This window comes from Mycteria americana, chromosome 2, assembly GCF_035582795.1.
Source record: "Mycteria americana isolate JAX WOST 10 ecotype Jacksonville Zoo and Gardens chromosome 2, USCA_MyAme_1.0, whole genome shotgun sequence".
Taxonomy (NCBI): Eukaryota; Metazoa; Chordata; class Aves; order Ciconiiformes; family Ciconiidae; genus Mycteria; species Mycteria americana.
In genome coordinates this window covers 92,227,872-92,239,926 of record NC_134366.1, presented here as the reverse complement: position 1 = coordinate 92,239,926, position 12,055 = coordinate 92,227,872, and the positions used below count along the sequence as shown (strand labels likewise).

Here is a 12,055-nt window from a genome sequence, read left to right as displayed (position 1 = left end):
TGTAAAAGACAAGAAGAATTCACACTGAAGCGAAATCATCGAAATGTTGTTATTACCCCTTTTAAATAACATGGGCAGGATAGTGCCCCATTCCATGTTCAGCCTGAAACCAATGCCCTCTTGTTCTCTTCTACAATAAGCTGTTCATGAAGACTCATACAAATGTGCAGGCAGCTCCTGGGGGGGATGAGCCCAGGCCCCAGTGAGGGAAGCTACAACAGAGCTCTGGCTCCCAGTGAGGTCCTGATGAGCAGCTGGTTAAAACAATTTCAGGTTCTCACAAATATATGTCCCTAAGATGCCAAAGCACTGTCCAGGGCCTGTGTATAAATATTGCTAATATACTCATCTGAAAATATAATGGGAAGCGCAGCCTAGCTCTGTGGGTGAACGTTATCACTGTATTATTTGTAAATCATCTACAAAAATGGGATGAAAGATGACATCAATTGCCATCAGAATATTTCAGATTCTATCTCTTACAATAACTGTAAAACAATAAAATCAACTTTCCCAGTAGCATCTCCGAGACTCCTTAAGCGTGCAGAGGAATGGAGGAAACCCTTCAAAACTATGCAGTTGTGGGGAGAAGAGAGCGAGGAGGAAGGGCGTTTCACACAAATATCAATCAGATTTTACAAAATATTTTTGCTACCTTATGGTAATGACAAAGCTTTTTCACAGTTCTAACAATCGACAGGAAAACTGCAAGTATAACACTTAATTCAGCAAACTTTACTTCTGGATCTGTTTTTTGTTCTCTCTCCACTACGGAAGCCCTGGAAGTGCCAAGAGGAGTTACCCAGAGAAAAGAAGAAGAGAAAGCCATCTGCAGAGGCCTGGGGGATGATCCTTGGCAGTGATGGCCTGATGTTTGTAAGCCACTCTCTAGTCCTTTGCACCTGGCATTTTTAATATTTAGGATATCTCAGATCCTGCAATGGGGAATCTTCTCCTGAGTACGCAATACCTTCACATAATTTGTTAAGTCCAAGAGCACAAATTCGCAAGAACGAGGGAAGCTCTGCACACAGCTGTTGTCCAAAATCAAACGTGCAAAATGAGCATGCAAAAACACTTGGATTGTTTTGTTTCTCAAACTAAAATTCCATTCTTTTAATTAAAATAATTCGGAATTTTTTTGGAAGAAAAACGTTGTGGAAGAAACGTTTTGGAAGAAAAACTGAATCACCAGTTAGTGTCTAAGTGCCTTAGACAGCAAATTCCTCAGCACAACCATTAATTGTTGCTCTAAGGGTTTCAAGAGCACCAATAGGCATGCGCAGCTTCTTTTAAGGCCAAAAGTAATTACCATTACAACTACCTCTCTGCAGCTGTGCAGTCTAAATCCTGTCCCCTCAGCTTTGTATAAGCAGCAGTACCACAATATGCACAGTCAGATTATTTTACCTTATTTTTTCCAAGCTGCCATTCAGTGCTTGTGTTGTCATACAGACGAAGTAGGACGGCACATTTCTCATTTAAATCTTCAGGCAGAGTTAAGTTTCTCATGAGGACTTTATACCTGGCAACCAAAAGTACTTATTACTTCCTTTAAGAGACAAGTTCTATTTTTGCCATATGCTTTTTTTGTTATTAGATTTTAACTTTATTCCTTAACACAGGAATGTTGATTTGGTACCCGTGACTCACATCTGAAGTGCACAAGACAGTATGTTTACCTTTTATAAAAGTCTTGAAAGGGCCTCCGGACTGGGAAGCCAGCCCTCCGAATCCTGACTGTTTCCAACATCCCAGAATAGCGCAGCTGGTTAAGCACCACCGTCTGATCAAACTGGTCTGGCATCTAAAACGAGCAGGTTCAAAACAAGGATTTTAATAGAAATGGTTAAAGATGTCAGGGGAAATAAAGAAAGGGCAAATTATATGAATCTGAAATGCACAAATGCTAAAAACTAGCTACGCAATGTTTTAAAGGACATCAGCAGTCCAGAACATAAAAATATATCTACACGATGGAAATAAAAGGGTAATTACACAATATAATTTCCATAGACACAACATCTACAGCCATTTAATCCAATCAGCTACCTTCTTCCATTTCTCGTATATTCGCAGGCCATTGCTGTGCAGAAGAAATGATGGAAAGAAGCACAGGCAGCTAACAGGTCAACAGCTACAAGCTTGGTTATTGTGTTTCTTTAGCAACTGAATTTACAGTCCCTGTAGATGATTCCAAATGTTGAAAAAACACAAACACAGTAGTGTGAACAATTTTAGAAAAAACAATCCCAGAAGGTCAGAAAAGATTTAATTTTTAGTGTAGTGACACTTCATCTACTATGGACAGGGACGGAAGTTTGCCAACGGTACCTCAAAGCTTAAATAAGCTGTATTTCAATGAATTTCTATTTGCTGTTCTGAAGAGCAGAAATATTTTCATCTGTAAACAGAAAAAAAAAATCTGCTTATCTGAAATAAGTTGGCCTTAGTTCGCATGCAGTTCTTTCAGCATCATTTTTCATTTAGAAAAGAGATAAATCCAGCTACTCAGTCACGAAAACCTGCGAATACTGATCAGTATGTCCCTGCCCCTGGGACCTCGGGAATCCTCTCGTCCCATCTCAGAGTCCCCCGAGTCACCTGTGCTCTCACCATGCTTTGAGGAAAACCAGCCACAGCCGCGCAAAACTACTCAAGATAGTTGACAGAGAAGTTGTAGATGCTCCATCCCTGGAAACATTCAAGATAGTGCTAATCACTACCTTGCAAAACACCAGCAACCCTGATACCGAAACACCACCACATGTAAGTACACCATTTAATTCCTCAGCCCCAAAGTCCACTTAAACACACCAGCTGACCATCCTGCACAGTCATTTGCAGGGCTGGAGTACAGTGCTTAGTATTTTGCAAGAAGCTGTTTGGAAGGCGAGATCTCACAGATAGAGTCAATGGTTTATAGAAGATCTGAAGTTCTTCAGCTCATAGAAATGACAGCAAGATCAAGCCCTGAGCAAGTAAATCAGAGGACTCTCTTGGTATTTATTAACTGGCTTTAATCATGCCTCTTGTTCAACTTAGCAAATAAATGACTTCCCAAAATTTTAACTTCTCAAAAGTAATTTCAGGAAAGCACAGACGCAAAAGTTAATTAAAAATATCTAGTCTAAACTTTTCCATCAGCGCCTTTATGCATAAAACAAAACACTGTGTGCCAGTGATAACTCAGATTTGTTAATTAGGTAGCTTCAAGAGTATTGATAGATCAGCTTCTACCTCCCTCCTTTAAAAGGCAAAATGTCTAAACCAAAATGTTGCTATTCTTCCTTTCATTAATTTATTTTCTGGAGCAGAGGTGGGAGACTTCTCTGTAGGCACAGCAGCCCTTCTGCACCGAGCTGTCACAGAGCTGCACGGGCAAACGCTTCCCCGGCACTCACCGTTCCTCTGACAGCGAAAGACCTTCCAACCCCTTCCTTTGGTACTGGGGCTAAAATTCATATGGAAAAACACCACAGCCCAGCCCTTCCTCCACAGTCAATAGCACTGAACAAAACTGAAAACAATTCGTGTTTTAAAAAGTGGCTGGTCACCATGGTGAGCCCTGCCCTCCCCGGGGTAATTAGTGCTGTGTGCCGGCAGGACCTGATCCAGCCCGAGCAGGCGGACGGGGGCTACGGAGAAATTCAGCCACCGCCAGCAGCTGCTTCTGCCTTCCCTCTGAGACGGGTGCTTTGCATCCCAGGGAGACTCAGGAGCTACATCCACTCTGTGCCACTCCGGACATCGTTACATTAATGGCTCTGTTACAAATGTGACTTAACATTTTATTTCCATACCTGAACATATAAAAAACATTCTGGAGGGAGGCAAAATGCCTTTGCGAATGATGCAAACTCCCTCTTTCTTCTCAATGATGTGTTCCATTTGGATTTTGCCACCACGAGTAAAATACACCACAAGCAAAATCTTTGTGTTTTACTAAACACACAGTATGAATGCTTACAATAAAGGTATCGATACTGTCATGACTGGTATTGCCAACAGTGTTTTCCATACGTGCCCACCCTACGGCAGTCAGGTGTGTTAGGGAAGTCGCCTTGCAAAGCTGCCCGTCGAATGTCCGTGCACACATCTGCCTGCCTGTTTCTGTGCAGGTGGCTGATGATGCCGACAGGAAAGGGAGGGAACGAACACAGATCCCAAGGAAAAACATTCGCTTTTTGCCTCGTGTAACCCAAGGCTGATGCGTGCCACAAGCGGACACGGGTCAATACATCTTTTTTCTTTAACACTACACCTGCTTTTAGTCCTTGGCTCGTTGGCTCAAAAGGTGACATTCTTCACAAGACTTGCAAGCAAAACTATTTTCAGTGGGCTGCGGTGGGGAGGCAGACGCATGGATGGGAGTGGGGATACACCAAAGCCAGGCAAAGTCTGGACATCTGTCTTACAAGGCAGCCTCTCCATTTGCAAGGGAGCACCTCCTGCTTTGAGAGCCAGATGGCTGCTGCACCATCTAATCCTTTTATTGCCAGCTCCAGGCACTTAAAAAGTCAAAAGTCAGCCGCAGGGCTGGCTTGAAAACTCATGTTACTTTTCAAAAAAACTTTCTCTTTCCATCCCTGTTTTGAGTCGCAGAGGAAGAAGCAACATTTTCATGACCTTTTTCCAGCAGCCACAGAAGTTAGAAACAGCCCTGCTCTGTCACCACAAGCTGGGATTGTCATAGAGTCACCTAACTTCAGAAGCCTGCATTTTAAAGAAAAGCATGACACACTGCAAGAGATGTTAACATGGTATCACAGCGGGGCAACATAAAGACCATTGCAATTCTAATTACATAAGCATACTCCTCCACTTTACATTACTAGTTATTTTTAATTACTCACAGACACATGGGGCTATTAAACTGGAGGGTCAAATCCTGCCCTGGCATATCACTGGATTTACATCTGCAACGAGTCTGGCTGCTTTGAGTAAACAAAAAGGGTGGTAAACAAACTCGGGGGTGGTGGTAAGAGATGTGCTGGACTCCGATTTTACACTTGGAATACAGAGTAGCAGAAGATACTCCCCATCACCTGGGGGTTTTTGACTGAGCCATCACAGCAACTCTCCAGCCCTCACCAAAGAGGAGAGCTGCAGCCAGTCAGAGAGGCACCCGAAATCTTAAACACTAAAATGCACCCATGGTTTCCCACGTCTAATGAAAACAACCAGAAGAAGTAACAAATGCAGTCCTGTGCACAACACCACAGCATCCAGCGTATCCACCTTATGACTTGGCGATACATTGCACCTCAGGTAGCTTTACTCCATGGATGAAGAGGATTTCAGCCTCAATCATATAAATGCTTGCAGACAGGGATAACCTTAAGCATAACTTCCAGTCAACAGGACTCCTCATACTTAAAAAAATCGATTGCACGTGCATTTATTGAACCAGAGTGCAAGTACTGTATATACCCCACTGTTAAACTGCAGACACTTCTAAGACAGAGAATGATGACCATCTCCACTTCAACGATGCTCAGTGCAGCGCTAAGGAGTTAAACTTGCTATAGTATAAAATCTCCATGCAAAGGGTTACCTATGCAGCTGATGCTCAGTCTTGGATCTTTACTGGTGCTCCTTCAGACTTCCTGTGGTAAGCAAGCTAACTTTCAGATTTACACCAAAGTAACACAGGACAGGACTCATTCTGGGGTCTGCTAAATTTTTACCAGCGTTGCTGTAAAAACTGAATTTGTTTCACAAATGAACACTTGGGAAGAAATTGTATTCTGTAGGAAAATTTCAGGTAGACAACAGAACCATAAGAGATTTTAAAACAGTATGTCTTCCAAAGCAAAAATCTGAATTAATTGCTAAAAGTAAGACTCCTGCAAAGTAAGATCAAATTTTTAAAAGAGAAGGCAACAGAAAAGGAAGTCAACTGATAGCTTCCAAAATTGTCTGAGAGATGCAATCAATTTCAAATCAACTCAATTTTCAATAGATATTTCACTTTTATCAAGGAATGGCAGCACTAAACCACTCCGACACGCAAAATCACCAGACAACAGCTAGACTCACGGGGGTCACAGCCACATTAGGGCACTGAGCAACATCAGTGTGAAATTAATAGCTACAAGTCAGGTTTGTTCTACTTGATAAAGGTGTTTTTTGTGGTGCACTCCTTCATAGCACAACTTGTAATTTATCGTTTCCTGAATCCAAAAGTCTTCACTGAATTTGCGCCAGACAGCACTGAAGCCAAGGCTTTAATGCGACCTGGAGTCTCTGCTGGCGAGACTCTGGCTCCGTAAGCTGCTAAATGCTTGCTCTGATCTGTTGTGAGCCTCCTAAAGGGCAAAGCTTCTGCCTGAAATCACAATTAGAAGCAGCCATTAGAACAGACATCTAACACCTACGCATAATTTTCATAATAAAATAGCTCCTTAGATTGCAGTCTGACCGAGGCTTGAAAAAACGCCATCCCCTTTCCCTGGACAGCACCCTTAGTGGGGACCCCAAGCATCCGAGTAACACACACAGAGAGAACACATTTTTTTGTTCCGCACATCATTTGCTCCATTCAAACACGGAGGATATCTGACTTCCCCCCATGGAAATCCTTCTTCCTCCCTGAACTCCGGGCTGCCTCAGAAGAGTACAGGCACAATAATGACAGATGACAGCAGCCTCACGGATCTTCTGTAGGCAGGAGGAACTTCACAGAGAGATTGGGGGGGGGGGAGAAAGAAAAAACCCCCAGCCCCTTGTTTCTAGATTCCTCTGTGAGAACTTGAGTAGGACTATGTCAGCTCTGCTACTGTGTCTAAAAAGTGCTGATTTTCCTGGTTTAGGAATGTGTTTTGTGAAGAAAGGTACAGAGAAAGAAAAGATGAAAAACAGGTGAGAGGATGTGAACCAATAACTTTTCTCAATGTCTTAGTTTTTTAAATCTGCTATTTTACTCCTAAAATGAAGTCTTGGCAATTTTACTCTGGAGAAAAGCAGCAGAAATCAAAGAGAGGTCAGTCTTCTCCTGCATTAGAGTGGGTTTTGAACTTGTTTTCACATCCTAACATGTCCTGATATTTCTTCAAAAATAGAGGGACTTATTAAGTCAGATGTTTTGAAACAGTCCTCATGGTCTTCTGATCTCAGTTACCAGCTCCCCAAGTCAAAACCAATGCTGGGCTCTCCTCCCAGACAAATTTGACAAGTGTGAATAAATTAACTTCTAATATATAATCTAGCTGAACTGATATGAAAATTTCTGTGAGCCCATTGTTTGCCTTTGTTAAAATCACATTCCTCTCAGCGATTCTTATCCATATGTACTGCTCGGCAGCCTTTACTTGTGCGGAGGAGTCAAGCCAGTAACCTGAAAGAAGTGAAAGGGAAACGCCTGCACTTGGAATAGCAAAATGCACTGTAAAGCCAGGACAGGCAGGGCGAGGGCAACCTCCCTGTCAAATCCAGAGACTTCAACTGCAGTGCCACGTTGGTCACCTTCCTACCTCTAACAAACCATTTCACCCCCAGCCATCATTTCTTCAGTCTATTTCTAGCCATCGTTTCTTCAGTTGCTTGTGCTGTAAACTTCGACAGCATCAGCTTATTCAACAGTTTCAACCTCAGAATTGCTGTGCTTCCAGCACAAGGAGCATGAAAACCTGTGCACATCCTGTCCAAGGATCTGGAGCTTCAGGTCCCACTGAGCTAAGAGCACACGTATTTCAAGGAAAGAAACCCTCTACGGTCTTCTCCAGCATGCAGCTAGCTGTAACTGGAACAGGTTCAGGTTAAAACATAGACAAGTTTGATGCCTGCTTTGTTTTTGAAGACATTCCCTTACTGTCCCAGAGTATTTGTGTCCACACAGACAAACACCGTAAGAGTATAGGAGAATAAAAACAAAAAACACGCCACAGCTAAAAAGTTTATTTGGTATTTCTACTGTATGGCACTGGCAAGTCAAGGAATATCTGGATAAACCTGAAATAACAGTAAGTGTTTTGCATGTCCAAAGTTCTCCTGGTCTTTATCCACACACACAGCCCAAAACCCTGTAAAAAGCCTTTAAAAATTACTAACACTGCTGGTGGTAACTTGCTAGAAAAAGAGCGTAGGTATATTGCAACGACACTTGTACCTCAAAAAATTCTGCTGCAAACTCCAGGCCAGATTTCACTGCAAACTCAGTAATGATATGCTGGCTCTTTTATACAGTCTCTACAGGTCTGAACATGAAAATACTGCATTTACTGACAGCAAGTGTTTACACCATTAGCTGATCTTCTTTCAACTCCAACTACTGCATCTGACCTGTGTGACTCATCTTCAAGCCCGGAGTATTTCAGCTAAGAGACAGACTTCAGAATTAGCCACTCTCATGCCACAGGTTAGAGTTGCCTGTGCTAAAAATAACACTGTATAGAAGGAACACTGTAATGTTAAGAGTTTTTCCACTGTACCAAAACAGTCAAAGGAGAAGACTCAAAAAACAAATATGAAAATGTTTTTGTATTTATATTCAGCCTGTCATACAGCTTACTTTACAAGCAAGGACATCCCAAGGGTATTTTTAAGACAACAACCTTGAAGCAGTACATTACCACACTGACCATTTGCACTAGTGTTTAAAGATTTCAACTAGGTCAAGACACTGCTGAGTTAGGTCCATCTACAAAGCTGCTGTAGTCATATTTCAGGTCCTGGTTGGCTATATATAACAAAGATAAGCGCTGGAACTAGCTTCACTGTTGGAGAAAAGATGCTCAAATGATTCTGACCGGCTTGCTGTGATTTCATGCTTTCGTCAACAAGGATCAATAAACTCACAATCCTGGAGCTATTTAATCTACTTTTTATTAGTCATTGTCACTGTACTCATGCATTTCAGAGTAGTCTTCTTTTTGTTTGGTTTGTATGGACTAAATGCTACCCCTAAGTAAACACACAATAGCCTCTTTGCAAACCTTCCTTTCTAAAGGTATACAGAATTTCTTCTAAAGGAAGACAGAATTTGTCTACCTCTCTCATATAAGCCCAGAGGAATGATACCTCCTCAAAATGACGGTGTAATTTCTTACACACTGGTTAAAACTTCACGGAATAGGAATGGATTGTTAAAGGCACAGGCTTGAACACCAGAGATATTTAAGTTTTCTAAGTGCATGTTTAGAGCTATCTATGTGATTGCCTAAATTTTCAGCTGAAGTGAGCCCTTGTTGCTTGAACACATTATGCAGGGAGTCCATTGAAATGCACAGCAAGTCTCACGGGCTGTTTGTCCCAGAATAGCAACTGCAGGACCAGCCATGTGAGACCGATAATTAAGAGCATTTAGGAAAAGAGGGATTTAAGGTTTGAAGCCGCTCTGGCAGGATCTCAGCGCACTGACAGAAGGTGCAACTCGCAGCATGGACCCCAGCTGGAACTTTTCATGGACCCTCCTTCTCCACCTGTGAGTAATCTGTTGCCATTTCATCTGAGGTCATCCTCACTAAAGCCTCCAGTCCCTGCAGACTAAACCCCCAATCATTCTCCCCACATCGTGACCGGTCAGCAGGCTTCTCCTGAAGAAAATCAATCAGGCTGCCTGATAGCCACAGACATACCATGAAGAAACATGCTGTGAGGTACTAATTGCAAGGACAGCTGTCCTTCCTTACCGACCCCATGTCAAGACCGCCAACACCAATGTCACCACTGTTCATTACAACGGTCAAGAAAACAACTGCACACACCGCTCTAGGTCTGCTGAGGTTGCATACAGACCGATTGCAGATGGTGAAACCCTGACCCTCCACATCAGCGATGACATCAAATAACTTACATGGACTGAGACCGCACCCTTATTTTTCTTTTTTTTTTTTTTTTTTTTTTTTAATTTTTCCACCATACTTTCACTCCTCCACACGAGACTTTTCATCCACACCTTACAAGTTTTTTTGTTATTTGACAGTTTATTGGCAGGCTGGGCATATAAGTCCCTTTCTATATTTAAAAGTAGTAAATCATGTTTTAGGATGGTTCCTCTAACATAGTTTCTCCAGATAATGGTGTTTAGTATCAAGCATTTGTTCCTGAAAGATATGAAGTTCCTTCAGGGGATAGAAAATTAGGATGAAAATACTTTAGAGAACCTGTTTAAGATGAATTTCACCTTGCATGGCCGAAGTCTGACATAGCTGTAAAACCTTTTCTTGCAACAATCTGTGTAAGAACCTAATCCTGTGTACTTCTAATACCTAGCGTAGCGTTACTACAAGTAATCTCACACTTGAGCATGTGAAACCTTCCATCTAGCTAGCTGGAAATGCTAACACAGTATCACTTCAGCAATACATCCTGAAATAGTATCACAGATAACTTTGATCCACATTACCACAACTCTGCTTTCCCTGGCGACACGAAACTGAGCAACCTTTTTTCAGACTGCAGCTCCATACGGGGGGAGAGAGGATACAGGGATATTGCCTCCTCTTCTCTACTGCAGGTCAGTAGAAAGGAGGAGGTGGAAGAACCTCACTTCCAGCCACAAGAGCTCGTGATACATGGGTGCAGGGAGCCAACATCGCACTCCACAGAGGGACAAGAGACATCAGCTCGTGGAGCACAAGGAGAGCAGAAGAGGATTCTAAATCCAAATCTCACTTTATTCTCTGCTTCAGTCCTGGGCACCCACCCGCTGCTTCTCTAGATCTGGTCCCACCCTATTCCTTTAGGACTGCATGCCTGAATGCCATTTACATCTTGAGAGTCTTCTATTTTGGGGCATTGCTTTAAAGAGAATACTAAAAATTCTCTGATATTTCAGAAGCCAGTTTAGTGATTTGTGGGCTAACCTGTGCTCCTCAGCTATGTGACTGCTACTGAAATGTTGTGTCCAATTTTGGAGCACGATAAAGGAGACCGCTACACTGGAAACCACTTAGATAAGAGCCATGAGAATAAAGATCTGAGTAAAAAAAAGCAGTGAGGGACTTCAATAAAAACCTTGAGGAGCTCATCAGTGAGAAAGCTGAGAGGTCTTGATAGTAATCTGTGAGTAGCTATACCAAGAGCATACATTCAACAACAATTGCTAACATACAGCAGATAAAGACATAAAACCCAGGAAAATCAAAGCAAGACATATCCAAACTAGAAGACACACCTTTTTCTCACTGAGTGCATTCATTGGAAGAGCTTACCCATGGTGGTAGGACCGTCTAAAGCCACCAGACACTTCAAAGAAAACACGGGATGTCCTCCTCCTTCCAGCAAGCATTAATAGTTTCCTTACAGTTTGCCACGCAGTGGGTTAGACTAGGAGATCTAACTAGTCCCCTTTCAGCACTCCAGTTGTGGAAATAATACTACTTTTATTTATTTGAAGAAGCTTAGTGCTGACTTCTGTAACCTTTGGTACTGGGATTCCCAAAGACCGACTCTGCACCGGGGAGAGGACCAAGACACAGAGCTACTGGCCTGCAGTGCACGGTGCAATCCAGAACCGCGCTTCCCACATGCAAGCTTCGCCTTGGCAGGAAGCAAGTTCATTATTTATGCAAGTATTTGGCGGTCCAGCAAGGGAAGTTTGGATGAGATTTTACTGTGGCTGACAGTCTGCGAAGACACAGGCTGCAGCACTATTGACTAGCTTAGATTAATTCATTACAAAGCCTTCACACATTCACCATGAAATAATAAAAGACTTCTCCACATTATCAGATCCAATTGTTAAAAATGGGAAAAGCCCTGCAACAATCATGAATCACACCTCTGCAAACTATAAGGTTTAAAATAAGAAAAAAGTTTGGGTTGTCTTTGATTTCAGCGTGGAGTGTACAAGGCCATGAGAGCCAGCAACTTCCTAGCTAAAAGTCAAAATCAGATTCAAGGAACTTTTAAAAGTTAGCACTTGATCGCACCCGTTTTCAATATTGAGGCCATAAACAGTTTCTTCTTCTCCAACGCATTTCACCCCTGCACACGGCTCATTCCCTCAGTGGCCCATAAAAGACGCCTACAAAGCACAAGGCTGACATAACGCGCAGACTTGCTGCTCAGTGCTTTCTCAAGCAAGGAAACGTTCCAGTGCAATTCCTAC

The 12,055-nt window shown here is 42.5% G+C and overlaps 1 protein-coding gene across 1 annotated transcript in view; it reads right to left on the bottom strand.

Annotated features, from left to right (window-relative positions):
- MYO10 (myosin X) overlaps nt 1-12,055 on the bottom strand; it is a 172,657-nt gene that overhangs the window by 31,757 nt on the left and 128,845 nt on the right. Inside the window, exons 20-21 of the mRNA XM_075493997.1 lie at nt 1,683-1,807; nt 1,411-1,525 (exon numbers count right to left, since the gene is read on the bottom strand). Of these exons, the coding sequence (XP_075350112.1) occupies nt 1,411-1,525; nt 1,683-1,807 (240 nt within the window). The remainder of the gene's footprint in view (nt 1-1,410; nt 1,526-1,682; nt 1,808-12,055) is intronic.